This window comes from Chrysochloris asiatica, unplaced genomic scaffold (genome assembly GCF_000296735.1).
Source record: "Chrysochloris asiatica unplaced genomic scaffold, ChrAsi1.0 scaffold00167, whole genome shotgun sequence".
Taxonomy (NCBI): Eukaryota; Metazoa; Chordata; class Mammalia; order Afrosoricida; family Chrysochloridae; genus Chrysochloris; species Chrysochloris asiatica.
This window is the reverse complement of record NW_006408685.1, coordinates 6,697,799-6,716,517: the sequence shown is the minus strand read 5'-3', so window position 1 is coordinate 6,716,517 and position 18,719 is coordinate 6,697,799. Positions and strand designations below refer to the sequence as shown.

Here is an 18,719-nt window from a genome sequence, read left to right as displayed (position 1 = left end):
GAAGAAATACAGCAAGAGTGCTTCTTGGAAGCCAGGATGGCCAGACTTCATCTTTCATACTTTGGACATATTATCCAAAAGGAGAAGGATATCATGTTTGGTAAAGTCAAGGGTCGGAGAAAAATGAAGACCCTCAATGAGATGGATTGACACAATGGCAGCAGTGATTGGCTCAGGCCTACTAATGATTATGAGGATGGCCCAGGATTGGGCAGTGTTTCTTTCTGTTGTGCATAGGGTTGCTATGAGTCTGTACCAACTTGGTGGTAGCTAATAACAGCAACATAGATCATTTTCTAGAGTCTGGTGTGGCATTATAGGATAAGCACTGGACTGCTAATTGCAAGATTGGCATGTTAAACCCACCAACAGCTCCTTGGAAACACTATACAGGTTTGCTATGAGTCAGAACCAAATCAATGGCACTTAAGAACAAACAGGGCATTTTGGAGACCTGGTGTAGCCCTGTAGGAAAAACACTGGACTGATAACCACAAGGTTGTTGGTTCAAACCCATTAGTCATTCCTTAGAAACCCTGTATAGGGTCACTATGAGTCAGAATCAACTTGACTATACTTAACAACAACAACAATAACAACAACTATAAGCCATTTTGAATCAGACAATATTATGGTTAACTATGCCAGGAACAATAATGAAGAAGAATGGCGTTGCATTCAGTGATAAGCTTACAAAGAAGATCAGCTAATATCACTCTTACTCAAATTTAGCACCAACCATTAGAGTCATTGATGATGAAATTGAAGAATTTTACCAACTTCTATTGTCTGAAATTGATCAAACATGCAATCAAGATACATTGATAAGTACCAGTGATTGGAATGGGATAACTACAAAGAAGAAGGATCAGTAGTTGGAAATTATGGCCTTGGTGATAGAAATGATGCTGGAGATCGCAGAATATAATTTTTACAAGAACAACTTATATATTGCAAATATTTTTTTCCCCCAACCATATAAACGGTGGCTATACACTTGGGTCACAGTAATATGAGGGGCCAAAACAAAGCCAGGGGCCAATTGTGGAACAGACCATCAACTGTTTGTATGCAAGTTCAGGATGAAGCTGAAGAAAATTAAAGCAAGTCCATGGGGCCAAAATATAACTTTAAATATATCTCACCTGAATTTAAAGACCATCTCAAGAACAGATTTGATGCATTAGACACTAATATTCGAAAAACAGAAGATCTATGGGAGGACATCAAGCATATCATACATGAAGAAAACAAAAGGTAATTTAAAAGACAGCAAAGAAAGAAATGGCCAAAACAGGTGTCAGTACAGAGAAGCCAAAGCAATTGGAAGAAAAGAAGAAGTAAAAGGGCAGAAAAGAGCATTTCAAAGAGCAACTTAAATAGACAGTCAAATATTATAATGAAATGTACAAAGATCTGGAATTAGAAAATCATGAGGAAAGAATGGAAGAGATGGTGGAAAAGCCAAAATAAGCCAAAATAAGGCCAGGGGCAGAATGTGGAACACACCATCAATTGCTAATATGCAAATTCAGACTGACGCTGAAGAAAATTAAAACTAATTCATGAGACCCAAGATATGATCTTGAATATATCACACCTGAATTTAGAGATATCTGAAGAACAGATTTGATACATTAGACACTGAAAACCAAAGACCAGAAGAGTTGTCGGATGACATTAAGAACATCATACAGAAAAAAAGCAAAAGGTCATTAAGAAGACAAGAAAGAAGGACAACACCAAAAAGGATATCAGAAGAGACTGAAACTTGCTCTTGAACATAAAGACGCTAAAGCAAATGAAAGAAATGAGGTACAAGAGCTGAACAGAAAATTTCAAATGTCAGCTTGAGAAAACAGAGTCAACTATTAAAAGGAATTGTGCAAAGATCTGGAGTTAGAAAACAAAAATGGAAACAAAAATGGAAAAGCACACAGCATTTCTCAAGCTGAGGGAACTGAAGAAATAATTCAAACCTTGACTTGTGTTATTGATGGATTATCTGGGCAAATTATTGAATGATGCAGAAAGCATCAAAAGAAGATGGAAGTCATTCTACCAAAGTAGAGATGCAAGTCATTGTACCAATGACACAAAGTCATTGTACCAAAAGGAAATAGTTGATGTTCGACCATTTCAAGAGGTAGCATATGATCAAGAGCCAGTGATACTGAAGGAAGAAGTCCAAGGTGCATTGAAGGAATTGGCAAAGAGCAAGGCACCAGGAATTGATGTAATACAAATTGAAATATTTCAACAAACTGATGCGGCACTACAGACACTCGCTCATCTATGCCAAGAAATTTGGAAGATAATTAATTACCTGGCCAACTGATTGGAAGAGATCCGTATTTGTGCTCATTCCAAAGAGAGCGGAATGTGGAAATCATGGGTCAATATCTTTGATATTCCATGCGAATAAAGTTTTACTAAAGGTAATATAGAAATGGCTGCAACCATACATTGACAGAGAACTTAGAGGTTCAAACCAGATTCAGAAGAAGACGTGGAATGAGGGATATCATTGATGATGTCAAATGGATCTTGGCTGAAAGCAGAGAATACCAGAAAGATGTTTACTTGTGCCTTATTGACTACACAAAGACCTTCTATTGTGTGAATCAAGACAAGCTATGGACAACATTGCAAAGTATGAGTATTCTGGAACACTTAATTGTGCTCATGAAGAACCTGTACATAGACCAAGATGCAGTCATTTGAGCAGAACAAGGGAACACTGAAAAGATGTGCGACAGGGTTGTGTTTTTTCACCATACTTATTCAAACTGTATACTGAGCAAATAATCTGAGAAGCTGGATTATATGAAGACAAACGTGACATCAGGATTGGAGAAAGACTCATTAACAACCTGTGATATGCAGATGATGCAACCTTGCTTGCTGAAAGTGAAGAGGATTTAAAATACTAACTGATGAAGATCAAAGACAACAGCCTTCTGTATTGATTGCACCTCCATGTAAAGAAAACAAAAAACCTCACTACTGAACCAATAAACAACATTCTTATCAATAGAGAAAAGATTGAATTTGTCAAAGACTTCATTTTGCTTGGATCAACAATCAACACTCATGGAAGCAGTAGTCAAGAAATCAAGCGATGTATTACATTAGGCTCATCTGCTGCACAAGACTTTTTTTTAAAGTGTTGAAGAGCAAAAATGTAAGTTTGAAGACTAAGGTGCACCTGACTCAATTCATGGTATTCTCAGTAATCTCACGTGTATGTGGAAGTTGGACAGTGAGTAATATCGTAGAAGAATTGATGCCTTTGAGTTATGGTATTGGAGGAAAATATTGAAAGTACCATGAATTGCCAAAAGAACAAACAGATCTTTGTTGGAGAAGTACATCCAGAGTGTCCCTTGGAAGCCAGGTTGGCCAAACTTTGTCTCTCATACTTTGGACATATTGTCAGCAGGAAACAGTCACTGGAGAAAGATATCATGTTTTGTAAGGGTGAGAGTCAGAAAAAAGAGGAAGACCCCTAGTGAGATGGATTGGCAAAATGGCAAAATCAATGGGCTCAGGCCTTGTAACAATTGTGAGGTTGCCCCCGGACAGGGCTGTGTTTCCTTCTTTTGTGCATAGGGTCACTATGAGTCATTAGTGACTTGATGGCAGCTAACAACAACAACAACAAGGGACGAACACACTCAGAATTTCTCAAACTGAAAGAACTGAAGAAAAAAATCCAAGACTTGGATTTCAATATTGAAGGATTCGGTGGGCAAAATATTGAATGATGCAGGAAACATAAAAAAAAAGATGGTAGGAATATGCAGATCACTGTACCAAAGAGAAATGGTTGATAATCATTTCAAGAGGTATCATATGATCAAGAACCCAGAGTATTGAAGGAAGAAATTCAGTTTCACCGAAGACACTGACAGAAAACAAGGCTCCTAGAATTGATTAAGTTGAAATGGTAATGTTTCAACAAACTGATGAAGCATTGGAAGTGCTAACTCATCTGTGTTATGAAATTTGGAAGACTGAAGGGAAGAGATCCATATCTCTGCCCATTCAAAAAAAAAAAGGTGACCCAACGATGTGGAAATCATCAAACAAAATCATTAATAGCACACACAAATAAAATTTTGCTGAACATAATTTAAAACGATTGCAGCAATACATCAACAGGGTGCTGACAGATATTTAAGTCAGATTGATAAGTGGACATGGCATGCGAGAAATCATTGCTAACATCAGATGAATTGTGTTTAAAAGCACAGAATAACTGAAAGATGTTTGGTTGTGCTTTACTGACTGTGCAAAGGCATTTTGAAGAATGTGTATTCCCGAACAATTAATGGGGGTCATATGGAACCCATACATAGACTAAGAGGCAGTCATTTGAAGAAGGGGATTCTGAATGGCTTAAAATCAGGAAATCATGTGCCAAGGTTGTATTCTTTTGCCATACTTATTCAATCTGTATACTGAGCAAATAATCTGAGAAGGTGGACTATATGAAGATGAATGTGGTATCTGATTTGGAGTAAGTGTCCTTAACAACCTGTGATATGCAGATGACACAACCATTCTTGTTGGAAGGAAAGAGGATTTAAATATTAATGAAGAAGATCAAAGACTACAATCAACACTCATGGAAGCGGCAGTCAAAAAATTAAAAGACATATTGCATTAGGCAAATCTGCTGCAAAAGACCTCTTTAAAATGATAAAGAGTAATGATGTCAATTTTGGAATTAAGGTGCACCTGTATTTTCAATTGCCTCATATGCATATCAGAATTAGACATAGAAGAATCAATGCATTTGAATTATGGTGTTGGAGAAGAATATTGATGGCATCATTGATTAGTGGAGAACAAACAAATTTGTCGTGGAAGATGTGCAACTGGAAATTTTCTTAAAAGTGAGGATGGTGAGACTTAGTCTCATTCTTTAGACATGTTATCAGAAGAGATCAGTCTCTGGAGAAAGACATGATGCTTGATAAAGTAGTGGGTCGATGAAAAAGAGGAAGATATCCAACAAGATGGATCAAATTAGTAGCATAAAAAAATGGTCTCATAAACAATAAAAATTGTAAAAATAATGCAGAACTGGGCAATGTTTTGTTCTATTGTGAATAAGGTTTCTATGAGTCATAATGGGCTCAATGTCACTTAACCACCACGACAACTAACTCTGAATTCAAACAATAATATGGATTTTGAGTACCTGATCATACTTCAAGTTATTCTATAATTGGATGTAAATATATGATTTTTCACAGTTATTGAAAATTTGCAATGCCTTTGGTACCACATTTAATATTAAATTTCTAAAAAACAAACACATTTTCTAAATATCATAGAGCATGTATAATTCATATAATAAATTAATGTACTTAAATAAAGTTTGCAAAGGTTTCCTGAAAGCTAGTCTAAAAGTTATCTGTTTAGGCAGGATGTAAAATTCATGAAACTAGACATATAATGTACATGTTGGTTTGACTCTCATGAGTAAATTATTTTAGTTTAAATTTTATGGTTCAGCACATCAGTGAAATGTATGAAAAGACTTCTGTTTTAAAAAAGTGAAAATTTTGGGATGTTCACTTTACTCTTTTGCCTTGAGAAGTCTGGGATAGGATATATGAAGTCTTTTTTTATTTTTTATTTTTTTCTTTTGAGATTCCTTGCTGGAAAAAGCTATCTGTGGCTACCTCCTAAACGATGACAATTTCTGCCTCATACTAGTCATATGTAACTTCTGTGACAAAGAATCATCATCATAGTATATCATTTAGAGGCAACTTTAGCTTCACAGTATTAAATAAAACATTTAATATAATTCTTTTTAGCAAGCTTAATAACATATTTCACATGAAAATATGAGGAAAAAAACCATAATTTGTGAAGAATTAAAAAAAAAAAATCCATAGAGAGAAACAAGAAAAATTACATTTCATTTTTGGAATGTTGTTGTTGCTGTTGTTAGGTGCCATTAAGTTGGTACCAACTCACAGTGACCCTATGCACACCAGAACAAAACGCTGCCCAGTCCTGGGCCAACCTCACAATCTACATCTGAGCTCATCACTGCTGCCACTGTGCCAATCAATCTCATTGGGGATCTTCCTCTTTTTCTCTAACACTCCACTTCACCCAACACGATATCCTTCTCCAGTGACTGGTCCCTCCTGATATTATGTCAGAAGTATGAGAGATGAAGTCTGGTCACCCTAGCTTCCAAGGAGCATACTGGCTGTACTGCTTCCAACACAGATGTTTGTTCTTTTGGCAGTTAATGGTACTTTCTATAGTCTCCTTCAACATCACAATTCAAATGCATCAATTCTTCTACGGCTTTCCTTATTCGTTGTCCAACTTTCACATGCATATGAGGTTATTGCATGGCTTGGGTCAGGTGCACTTTAGTCCTCAAACTGACATCTTTGCTTTTCAACACTTTAAAGAGGATTTTCAGCAGATTTGCCTAATGTAATACGTCGTCTGATTTCTTGATTACTGCTTCCATGAGTGTTGATGGTTGATCCAAGCAAAGCGAAGTCTTTGACAACTTCAGTCTTTTCTCCATTACATGGATGTTGTTTATTGTTCCAGTGGTAAGGATTTTCATTTTCTTTACATTGAGATGCAACCCACACTGTGGTCTTTGATTTTCATTCTTAAGTATTTTAAGTTCTTTTCACTTTCAGCAAGCAAGGTTGTATCGTCTGCATATCTCAGGTTGTTAATGAGTCTTCCTCCAATCCTGATTCACGTTTTTCTTCATATAATCCAACTTCTTGGATTATTTGCTCAGCATACAGATTGAATAAGTATGGTGAAAGAATGCAACCCTTTCACACATCTTTTCTAATTTTAAACCATCTGGTGTTCCCTTATTCTGTTCCAACAACTGTTTCTTGATCTGCATACAAGTTCCTCATGGGCACAATTAAGTGTTCTGTACTACTCATACTTTGCAAAGCTTTCCATAGCTTGTCATGATCCAAACAATCAAAAGACTCTGCAGAGTCAATAAAGCACAGGTAAACATCTTTCTGGTATTCTCTGTATTCAGCCAAGATCTATCTGATGTAAGCAATGATATCCCTCATTCCACGTCCTCTTCTGAATCTGACTTGAACCTCTAGAATTACTCTGTCATTGTATCCTTGCAGCCATTTTTGCATCAACTTTAGTAAAACTTAACTTGCATGGGGTATCAGTGATACTGTTGGATTATTTCCACATTCCGTTGGATCACATCTTTTGGAATGGGCACATACATGGATCTTTTCCAGTCAGTTGGCCAGGTGTTGTCTTCCGAGTTTCTCAGCATAGATGAGTGAGTGCCTCCAGTGCCACTTCACTTTGTTGAAAGATTTCAATTTGTATTCCATCAATTCCCAGTGCCGCGTTCTTTGCCAATACTCTCAATGCACCTTGGACTTCTTTTTTCAGGATCATTGGTTCTTGATTCTATACTATCTCTTGAAATGGTTGAACAGTAACCATTTCTTTTTGTACAGTGACTCTGCATATTCCTGCCATCTTCTTCTTTTTGTTTAGAAGCTTTTATTGCAAATTAAGTGAAGCTTTACAGGGCAGATCATCAGTTTTACGTTCAACAAATCATTGCAATGATTATAATACCCTAAATGCACCATAAGCTAACAGTATTTACTTCTATTACCTTTTTATGTATTGATTTTTAAAACTTTTATTTTTAATTGAGTGATAGTCTACATGGCAGAACATTAGTTTTGCACTCAATCAATCACATCTTGATTCATTGTGATGATTATATTCCCCTTTTTCGATGTACACAAAAACATTCAGGAATATATAATCGTTTAAACAACCAAAGGACATACTTTGCAAATTAGCCCCCTGTCCATGAGAACACAGCCTGTCTCTTTACAAGAGTCTAGAGTCCTCAGCTACTCTATCTGTCAATGTCATCATTTCCGCCTCTTTCTCTGGTGTCACTGCTTGTCTGGTTAGAAACCCATGTTCTGCTCACGCTCTTCTCTTTTGCTGGTCCTAGGGTCCTCTGTTCATGGGATGTAAGGTTAATTGCTCCCTCCTTTTTGTTACACATTTTCTAACTTTACAATTTTGACTATCACCATTAGTCATGATAACAATTACTTCCACTCAACTGCAGACCAATGTGGTCACCAGCAAGCTTAGATGCCAGCTGCTCCTGTGTTCCCTTTGAGTTTCAGTTTTGGAGGGGGGTTTGATCTGAAGGGACTTGATTGCTTACTTTGATGGCTCCCCAGTGAACAACTTGCTTCTTCTTCTTCATTTTTTTTAGAGTTTGTTATTGTGATTTGAGTGAAAGTTTACAGGGCAGATCATCAGTTTTACATTCAACAAATCTCATAATTTCACTACAATGATTATAATCCCTTCCATGTACCATCAGGTACAGTATTTCTCTCTATTCATTTTAGTTCTTTTTTAAACACTCAGGCATATATGATAATTTAAACCACCAGAGAGCACATTCTGCAAGCCTGTGTCCTGGCTGCCAGCTCTCAATCCCTCTCTTCCCATGAATCTAGAGTCCTCAGTTGCTCCTTCCCTCCATGGCTCCGTTTCCGCCTCCATCTCTGGTGTCACTGCTTCTCTGGATAGGGTCCCACATTCTGTTTGTGCTTTCATCCCTTGATGGTCCTAGGGTCCTTTGTTTCTGGATGGTAAGACTAACTACTTCTCCATTTTTGTTACAAAACTTCTGATTTTACAATTGTGACAGTCACAATTAGACATGATAACACTTACTCACTATACAATCATAAGAATCTTATCCCCATCTCTTTTCACCAGACCCATCTAGACAAGATGAAAACTATTCAGTGGGGACTCTATCTTAACCCACACACTCGTAAACTAAATTCCTTCTTGAAAACTTGTAACCCAGTCACTTCATGCTTTTATTGTCCCCTCATTTTAGGTAGCCGATGTCTAAGTTGCCCATCCGTATCTACCCTGTATACAGAGGAGACAACACTGATACTTGATGTGAAGACTCCTTCCCTCTCTGTTGGTATTTTGAGCTACTACATACATGAGTATAGGTCAAGTTCATCAAATTGTAGCAATTTACCCTTGTTTCCTTTACAAAAAAAAAAAAAAAATTAAATCTTCTTCTAGTCGAGTTTGATTTTCAAGCTATCTAGGCTAGAACAAATGGGTACTATCTGAAAGTTTAGGTGCAACTTGCTTATTCTTGTAGTAGCCAATCAGATTGCCATTTTTGTTTTGGATTTTTTTTTCTGCTGGTCTTTCTCTCTCTTGGTTATCATTTTTATAATCAAGACCATATTTGCCAAGTATGATTCTTCCTCTTTGCTTCCAACCTTTGCTTTCCAATGCCAGTAATTATCAATACATCTTAATTGCATGTTTGATCAATTTCAGACAGAAGTTGGTAGAATTCTTAAATTTCAACATCATTGGCTTTAGTGGTTGGTGGGTAAATTTCAATAACAATGGTATTAACTGGTCTTCCTTGTAGACATATGGTTTATATCCGATCTGTTTGGGCAACTAAACATATAAAGTACATGTTGGTTTGAGTCTCATGAGTAAATTATTTTAGTGATTGTCAGATTCAAAATAGCCAATACCAGTCCATTTCAGCTCAGTAGTGCCTAGGATATTGGTGTTTATGCATTCCATTTCATTTTTGAAAATTTCCAATTTTCTTTGATTAATACTTCATACATTCCATGTTCTGATTATTAATGGATGTTTACAGCTGTTTCTCTTCATTTTGAATTGTGTCCCATCAGCAAATATAGGTCATGAGTGCTTTTTGAAGAGGCAGCTCTTCCACAGTCGCATTTTGTGTGCCTTCCAACCTGTGGGGTTCATCTTCTGGCACTATATCTAACAAAATTCTGGTGCTCTTCATCCTGTTTCAATATAAAATAATCTGGTGCTGACAGTATTCCACTGCTATTCATAAGGTTTTTAGTGACTAAATATTTGTAAGTAGATCATCTCTCCTTCTTCCTAGTCTGTCTTTGTTTAGAAGCTCTGGTGAAAACTGTTTACCGTGGTTGACCCTGCTGTTATTTATAATACCTTTGGCATAGCTTCAAAAATCATAGCAATACACAAGCCACCATAGTATGACAAACTGACAGATGAGTGGTGGAATAGAACTATCTTTGGAATAGAAGTATCAAACATCTCACTTAAAATAAAAAACATAAATAATAATAAAAAATATGATGGCCATAAATAATTTGACAAAAGTAATTTCCTATTTTCTTAATGCAGATTAACATATCATGGGATATACTTGTCAGCTCTAGTTGGGTCTGGAAGGGAAATGAGACTTAGAAAAGAGACAGCTACATCACTTCCTTCTCACACAAAAGGCTTCAAAACATGTGCCCAAACATGGCTACGCTGTCTCTAGAAACATTTTCAGGAATCTCTTTAAAATTAATTAAAAATATTTTTTGCCACTTAAAAGTTAACCTTGAATTAATGAAGCACATTGTTGTCATGTTGTCAAAGGAGTGATTGGTGGGTTTGAGGCACCGAATTTGTTGGTGGTAGTCCAGTGCTTATCCTACAGTGCCACATCAAGGCCAAGACTCTGCACAAAACATGGGAGTCAATTATTGTAATTTCCCACTAAAGCAGCACACACCATCTGAATATCTACTCTTAAGAAAACTGTTCTAAAAAATATCACAAAATATTTATTTCAATACATGCATCATTGAAGTGTACAATGAAGAAAAATGAAAAAAAATATTAAGAACCCAAGTGTGACATGCTTACCTGCTGTTGGTTTTTATCATCAGCCTTCATAGCTAGTATCAAGCTTCTAACAAAAGTCTGAAGTTTAAAATATTTTTGCTTTTGAATTTCTAGTTCATTTTCAATGAATCTGACTTCTTCATTCTGAATGAGAAAACATCAAACAATATAATTACTGTGTGTACACTTAGTGTAATACATATTTGATACATAAAAAATTCTAAAGAGTCACTAGAATGAAGGGACAATAAAGAAAATAAACCTTTAACTGAAAGGATTAAATAGCACAGAAGGAAATTATCTTGTTATTCAAAGGCTGTCTTACAGAAAATCACTAATGGAAAACAGTTTTCAAGGTCAAATATTCAATTAAATAAATTCTAGTAAGAGAACCGACTTGATGGCACCCAGCCAGCCAGTCAACCAGTCAGACAAAAACCAAGGAATAGTTCCCTAGATGAAATGTGCAATCATATATCAAATCTAGTATTCTTTATTGTTTATTCATTGTCAAAAGGAATATATACAGATCAACCATTAGGTATAACACTGTCTGAGATAGGATAATATCCATATGCCTACAGGAAAGCCCAGTTAATACCACTATTATTCAAATTTATGCACCAACCACTAAAGCCAGTGAGGATGAAATAGAAGAATTCTACCAACTTCCTCAATCTAAAATTGACCAAGCATGCAATCAAGATGTATTGATCATTACTGGTGATTGGATTGCAAAGGTTGGGAGCAAAGAAGAAGGATCAGTACTTGGAAAATGTGGCCTTGGTGATAGAAATGATGCTGGAGAATGCATGATAGAATTCTGCAAGATCAATGATTTGTTCATTTCAAATACCATTTTTAGACAGCATAAGAGACGACTATACAAATGGACCTCACCAGATGGAATACATTGAAATCAAATAGACCACATCTGTGGAAAGAGACGATGGAAAAGCTCCATATCATCACTCAAAACAAATCCAGGGGCAGATTGTGGAGCAGACCATCAATAGCTCATATGCAAATTAAAACTAAAGCTAAAGAAAATGAAAACAAGTCCACAAAAGCCAAAATATAACCTTGAATATATCCCACCTGAATTTAGAGATCATCTGAAAAACAGATTTGATACATTAAACACTAAAGACCAAAGACCAGAAGAGTTGTGAGATGACATCAAGAATATCATACAGGTTCTTCCTGTATGCCATCCCATATCATCAAAACGTCATTTAAAAAACAAGAAAGAAGGAAAAGGTCAAAATGGATGTCAGAAGCTACACTAAAACTTGCTCTCCAACATAGAGATGCTAAAGCAAATGGAAGAAATGAGGAGGTACAAGAGCTGAATAGAAAATTTCCAAGATCAGTTCAAGAAGATAAAGCCAAATATTACAACAAAATGTGCAATCTGGAGTCAGAAAACCAAAAAGGAAGAACACACTCAGCATTTCTCAAGCTAAGGGAACTTAAAAAAAAAAAAAAAAAAAAAAAAAGCCTCGACTTTCATTATTGAAGGATTCTTTGGGCAAATTATTGACTGATGCAGAAAGTATCAAAAGGAGATAGAAGGAATCCACAGAGTCACTGTACCAAAAAGAAATGGTTGATATTCAACCATTTCAAGTGGTAGCATATGATCAAGCGCCAATGATCATGAAGGAAGAAGTCCAAGGTGCATTGAAGGAATTGGCAAAGAACAAGGCATAACATTTGAAATATTTCAAGAAAGTGAGGCAGCACAGGAGGCACTCACTCATCTCTGCCAAGAAATTTGGAAGACAACTATCTGGCCAACTGATTGGAAGAGATCTGTATTTGTGCCCATTCCAAAGAGATATGACCCAACGGAATGCAGAAATCATGGGAAAATATCTTTGATATCCCATAAGAGTAAAATTTTACTAAAGGTAATACAGAAACAGTTGCAAGCATACAGTGACAGAGAACTTCCAGAGGTTCAAGCTGGATTCAGAAGATGCCGTGGAATGACATCATTGCTGATGTCCGATGGATCTTGGCTGAAAGCAGAGAATATCAGAAAGATGTTTACCTCTGCTTTATTGACTATACAAAGGCTTTCAATTGTGTGGATCATGACAAGCTATGGACAACATTGCGAAGTATGAGTATTCCTGAACTCTTAATTATACTCATGAGGAATCTGTACATGGACCAAGAGGCAGTCGTTCGAACAGAACATGGGAACACTGAATGTTTTAAAATTAAAAACAAGGTTGTATTTTTTCATCATACTTATTCAACCTGTATGCTGAGCAAATAATCTGAGAAGCTGAGTTATATGAAGAAAACCGTGGCATCAGGATTGGAGGAAGACTCATTAACAACCTGTGATATGCAGCTGATACAACCTTGCTTGCTGAAAGTGAAGAGCAATTAACAAAAACTACAATATCAAGTGAATAATATGCACAAAATGATGCTTATACAGAAGTATTCTATAATAATATAAGTAGAAAGCAAACTTTATAATAAAATCCATCATGCGCCTGGCATACTAAATTTTCCTAATTCTAAAGTTTTGCTCTTTATTGGTATTCATCACCAAAGAAATATTATTAGTACAGTGCTGATCAGGAAGCCTTTTTGAATACAATCATTATGATGTTATTTTTAGGTGCTATCTAGTCAGTTCTGACTCATACTGATCTCATGCACAGCAGAATGAAACACTGCCTATTCCCGAGCCATCCTCACAGTAACTGTTAAGCTTAACTCCATTGCTACTGCTACGGTGCCAATCAATCTGATTGAAGGTCTTTTTCTTTTTCACTGACCCTCCACTTTAGCAAATTTGATACACTTCTCTAGGGATTAGTTAATCCTGATAGTATGTCTAAAGTATGAGAGACAAAGTCTCATCATCTTGGCTTCTAAGGAGCATTTTGGCAGTATTTCTTCCAACACAGGTTTATTTGCTCTTCCGGAAGTCCATGATACTTTTAATATTCTTCTCCAACACCATAACTCAAATGAATAAATTCCAGGGTCTTCCTTATTCATTGCCCAATTTTCACATGCATATGAGGCTATTGAAAGTACCATGGCTTGGGTCAGGCACACCTTAGTCCTCAAACTGACATCATTACTATTGAACACTTTAAAGAAGTCTTGTGCAGCAGATTTGCCTAATGCTATACATTGATTGATTTCTTGACTGCTGTTTCCATGAGTGTTGATAGTGGATCAAGTGATATGAAGTCTTTGAAAACTTCAATCTTTTTTTTTCCATTTTTTTTTTTGGTCCAGTGGTGAGGATTTTTGTTTTCTTTACACTGAGGTGCAAACCATACTGAAGGCTGTGGTCTTTGATGTTCATCAGTATATTAAGTCCTCTTTTCTTTCAGTAAGCAAGCTTGTATCATCTGCATATCACAAGTTATTTAATGAGTCTTCTTCCAATCTTGGTAAGATGTTCTTCTTCATGTAATCCAGTTTTTTGGATTGTTTGTTTAGCACAGAGATTTATTAAGTATGGTGAAAGAACACAATTCTGGTTCGCACCTTTCCTGATTTAAAAACATTCAGTGTCCCTTTTTCTGTTCCAATGACTGCCTCTTGGTGTATCTATATGCTTCTCATGAGCACAATTAGATATTCCAGAATGTTCATTCTTTACAGTGTTGTTTTAATTGTAAATAAAGCACAGGTAAACATCCTTCTGATACTCTCTGCTCTCAGCCAAGATCCATCTGGCACCATCAATATCCCTTGTTCTTGTTGCTCCTGTCTTGATTAACTTTACCAAAATTTTGCTTGCATGTTATATTATTTATATTGTCCTATGAATTCTGCATTTCATTGGCTCACCTATCTTTTTTTTTTTTTTTTTTGGTATATAGTGTCACTTTAATTGAAAGAAAATAATGAAACTAAGACTGTATTTTGTGTTGAAGAGAAGGCAGTGGTTATGGTGTGGGCACTGGGGGGTGGGGCCTAAGCACCCTGGGCAGCTCAGGTGATGCTGAGTAGGAAGCATTTGATTTTCTCTGGTGTTTACAGCTTTGGGGACAGTCTCACATGTGGCTGTCCATTGTTTATCCCAAAGTGTCTGAGTTAGACCATTTGAGGAGGGGGTCATGCTTTCTGTGTTTTCTTCCTTCACACTGCCAAAAAACAAAACAAAACCAAGCGCTGAGGTGCCTCAGCATGGCTTTGTAGCTCCCCCGCAGAGAAGGGAAGACAGGCAAGAGGTGGGTGGTCCTGGGTTTGGCTGCTCCTAGGGGAGCAAACACTCCTCTCCTCTGTCCCCAACACAACAAATCACAGCACACTCCCTCACAGCCGCAGCTGCCTTCTGTGCCCTTGTCTTCCTCACCACTGATGGGTCCAGTCCATCATGTCTCTCAGCCCACTGGAGGTATCAGAAATTCCAAATTTTCCAAACAGTTTCAGTATTTTCAGTATATATGTTGGGATTTGATAATGGTTCGTGGCCAGTAAAGATTCAGCACCTCCCACACGCAGACAAAGGCCCATTTCCTGTCCTCGGCATCTCTGTACTTTGTTGGTCCGACTCAGACAGCAACTTCAGTATGTTCAGTGCAACCATATCGTGGCAGGAGTCCACATCCTTTCCGATGCCGTGACTGATCACAGGCGGCTGAGAGAAACAACTGATTAGTGATACAAACTCATTTTTTTTTGTTTTTGCTTTTGTTTTTTGGGAAGTCTTTGTATTCAACCTGGAATCCCTGGACTCTGGAGAGATACTTCAATTGCTCCGAGGGTCTCAGGAGAGGTCGGTGGGGTACGTGTCCTGTGTCCTGAAGAGCTGTTATTCTTTACAATGGTCTCGCTTGTGGGCAAAGTGCAGCCATACAGCAACTCCAGGGCTATCATGGCAGTCACTGTGGCCTTGGCAGGACTCGGAGCTGCCGTGGTGAGATCTTTGGTGTGATGTCCGTGACTGACACCCACAGCCTGGGCAACCTCAGACACCATGGGAAGAATTCCAGAAGGCAGCTGCTGGTGACTAAGATAAGGCATCCTAAACTCATCTTCCTTATTACTAGCTCCATTGTCATTTGCAGAGCCAGGTTCAAAAAAGGTCACTTCTTCCATCCCCTGGTTTCTTTATTGGCACCTTCTCCTCTGACTTGCGTGCTGCCTTGGTGGGCTGAGCCTGTGGAACTTTGAAACCAAGGATCTCCAGCATGTTCTTAGCTGCGTTGCATTTGGCCACCTTCTTATTTGTGCCTGCTCCTTCGGCAGTGTGTTTTCCGACATTCACCTGCATCACAAACTCCCTGTGGTTCTGCAGGGCTCGCTGGGTCAGGAGCAAGTACTCCGGCTCTTTCTCCTTCTTTGTTTGCTGGATCTGGGCCAGTCTGCTTATGGGATTCATTCCTTGCCCGTATCCTGCATGTAGTATGACTATGGACTTTGTTTTATTTTTGATTCTGGGCTTCACTCTTTCAATTGTAGGGAGGGGAAGTAACTTCTTTAGCTCCTCAAGAACACCTATGGCAGCATTTTTCTTTGAAATTTTCTTGCTCTTTCCTTCCTCTTCCCCTATGAACTCTCTGACTGAGACCTTGCTCATAAAACTCTTCATGTGTGGTGGCCCACTCTCCCGGGCAACCTGTTTTAGAAGGAAAGACTCAAAATTCACAGGCAAGTTCCGTTTAAGTGCAAGCTCAAACACTTGACTTATTTCAGATTTATTAAGATTATCTTCTTCTGATTGTCTTCCATTCACCTCAAGCTGCTCTGGAAGGGGCTCGTTCGGCAGGATCCTCAGTGCTTTAGCAGCAGCATCGTGTTTCACAGCCTGTCTTGCCCTTCCTTTTCCATTAAACTGCTGTCCTCCCACAGAAAGTTCAACTTGATACAGTAAACTCACCTATCTTTTTAATGGGCACAATTATGGATCTCTTTTAATCAGTTTGTCAAATTTTCCAAATTTCTTGTTATAGAAAAGTGAGTGCCTCCAGTGGTGCTGCATCAGTTTCTTGAAATATTTCAATTTGTATTTCATAAATTCCTGGAGCCTTGTTCTTTATCAATGCCTTCAAGTGCACCTTGGACTTCTTCCTTCAGCACAATGACTCTGGATCATATGTTATCTCTTGAAATGGTTGAACATTTTTGGTACAGTGACTTCCGTCTTCTTTTAGTGTTTTCTGCATCGTTCAGTATTTCACCCCTAGAAATCTTTAATATTGAAAGTTGAAGCTTGAATTATTTTTCTTCAGTTCCTTCAGTTTGAGAAATGCTGAACATGTTTTTCCTTTTTGTTTTTCTAACTCCAGGTCTTTGCAAAGTTTATTATAATACTTGACTTTGTCTTCTCAAGCTGATCTTTGAAATTTTCTGTTCAGCTCTTTTGCCTTCTCTCATCTTCCAATTGCTTTAGCATCTCTAAATTGGAGAACAAGTTTCAGAGTCTATTTTAGCATCCATTTTGGTCTTTTCTTTTTTTCTTGTCTTCTTTAATTACCTTTTGCTTTCTTTCTGTATGATGTTCTTGATGTCATCCCACACTCTGTTGGTCTTCAGTCATTGGTGTCTAATATATCAAATTTGTTCTTGTGATGATTCCAAAATTTAGGAGATATATGTTCAAGGTCAAATTTTGGCTCTCATGGGCTTTATAAATTTTCTTAGTGTCAGCCTGAAGTTGTAATATGCACAATTGATGATTTATTCCATAGTCTGCCCCTTGCCTTGTTTTAGCTGATGATATGGAGTTTTCTCACCATATCTTCACACAGATATAATCAATTTAATTTCTACAGTGCATTCCATCTGGTGAGGTTCACGTGTATAGTTGTCTTTTATGTTGTTTATAAAAGGTATTTGCAATGAATACATCATTGTTCTTGCAAAATTCTATCATGTCATCTACAGTATCATTTCTATCACCAAGGCCATATTTTCTTTCTATCTACGGATCCATTTTCCTTATTTCCACCCTTTGCATTCCAATCACCAGTAGTTATCTATACATCTTAATTTCATGTTTTATAAATTTCAGAGTGAAAATGTTGACAGAATTCTTCAATTTCATCATCATTGGCTGTGTAAATTTGAATAATAATGGTATTAACTGATAGTCCTTGTAGACATACGAATATTATCCTATTGTTATTATTGTTAATATTATTGTTAACAGTATCCTGTTGTTGTTATTGTTAAGTGCCATCAAGTCGATTCCGACCCATAGCGACCCTGTATAGGGTTTCCTAGGAGCAGCTGGTGAGCTTGAACCACTGACCTTGCAGTTTAAACGGCTTTACAGTTTGGCACATTAACCCACAGCACCACACAGACAGCATTATAATTAAAGATAGATCTTCTAAATATTCTTTTTGCTGATGACTGTGGTGATAGTCCTCTTTAATTTGTCAATCTCAGCAAAGAAAGCCATGTGGTTGTCAGATTCAAAATGACCAACACCAGTTCATTTCAGTTAACTTATGGTATTGATGTTTATGCATTCAATTTCATTTTTGATATTGACGTTCATCCATTCAATTTCATTTTTGAAAGCTTCCAATTTTCTTAGATTCATACTTCATATATTCCATGTTCCAATTATTAATGGATGTTTTCTGCTCTTTCTTATCTTTTTGAGTTGTACACTATACTAATGTCTAATTTGATATATTTAAGAAACAATTCACATTTGCAAAAGTCATGAAACAACTTTTGGTATTGTGGGGGAAAATTATTATTGCAATCCTACTTATTATATTCTGGTAACTTTTCTTTTTTTCTTTACTTCCTGAAGTAAAGACCTTATGATATCTCTTTTTCTCTGACTACTTTCCGCAGCGAGAACTTCGAGCAGCAGCGAGACGTGTAGTGTGGAGCTCCAACAACAACACGGAATACTGAGCCACAAGGCTGTTTAACTTTTTGTTTGTTTGTTTGTTTGTTTTAACCACTATACTACCAGGACTTCCTTGAAGATGGCGGAT

General features: G+C 37.2%; 1 protein-coding gene and 1 pseudogene across 1 annotated transcript in view; both read right to left on the bottom strand.

Annotated features, from left to right (window-relative positions):
• Positions 1–18,719, bottom strand: part of HDX (highly divergent homeobox) — a 395,136-nt gene that overhangs the window by 21,456 nt on the left and 354,961 nt on the right. Inside the window, exon 8 of the mRNA XM_006871312.1 lies at positions 10,792–10,914. Coding sequence (XP_006871374.1) covers positions 10,792–10,914 — 123 coding nt within the window. The remainder of the gene's footprint in view (positions 1–10,791; positions 10,915–18,719) is intronic.
• LOC102823014 lies at positions 15,242–16,627 on the bottom strand (annotated as a pseudogene).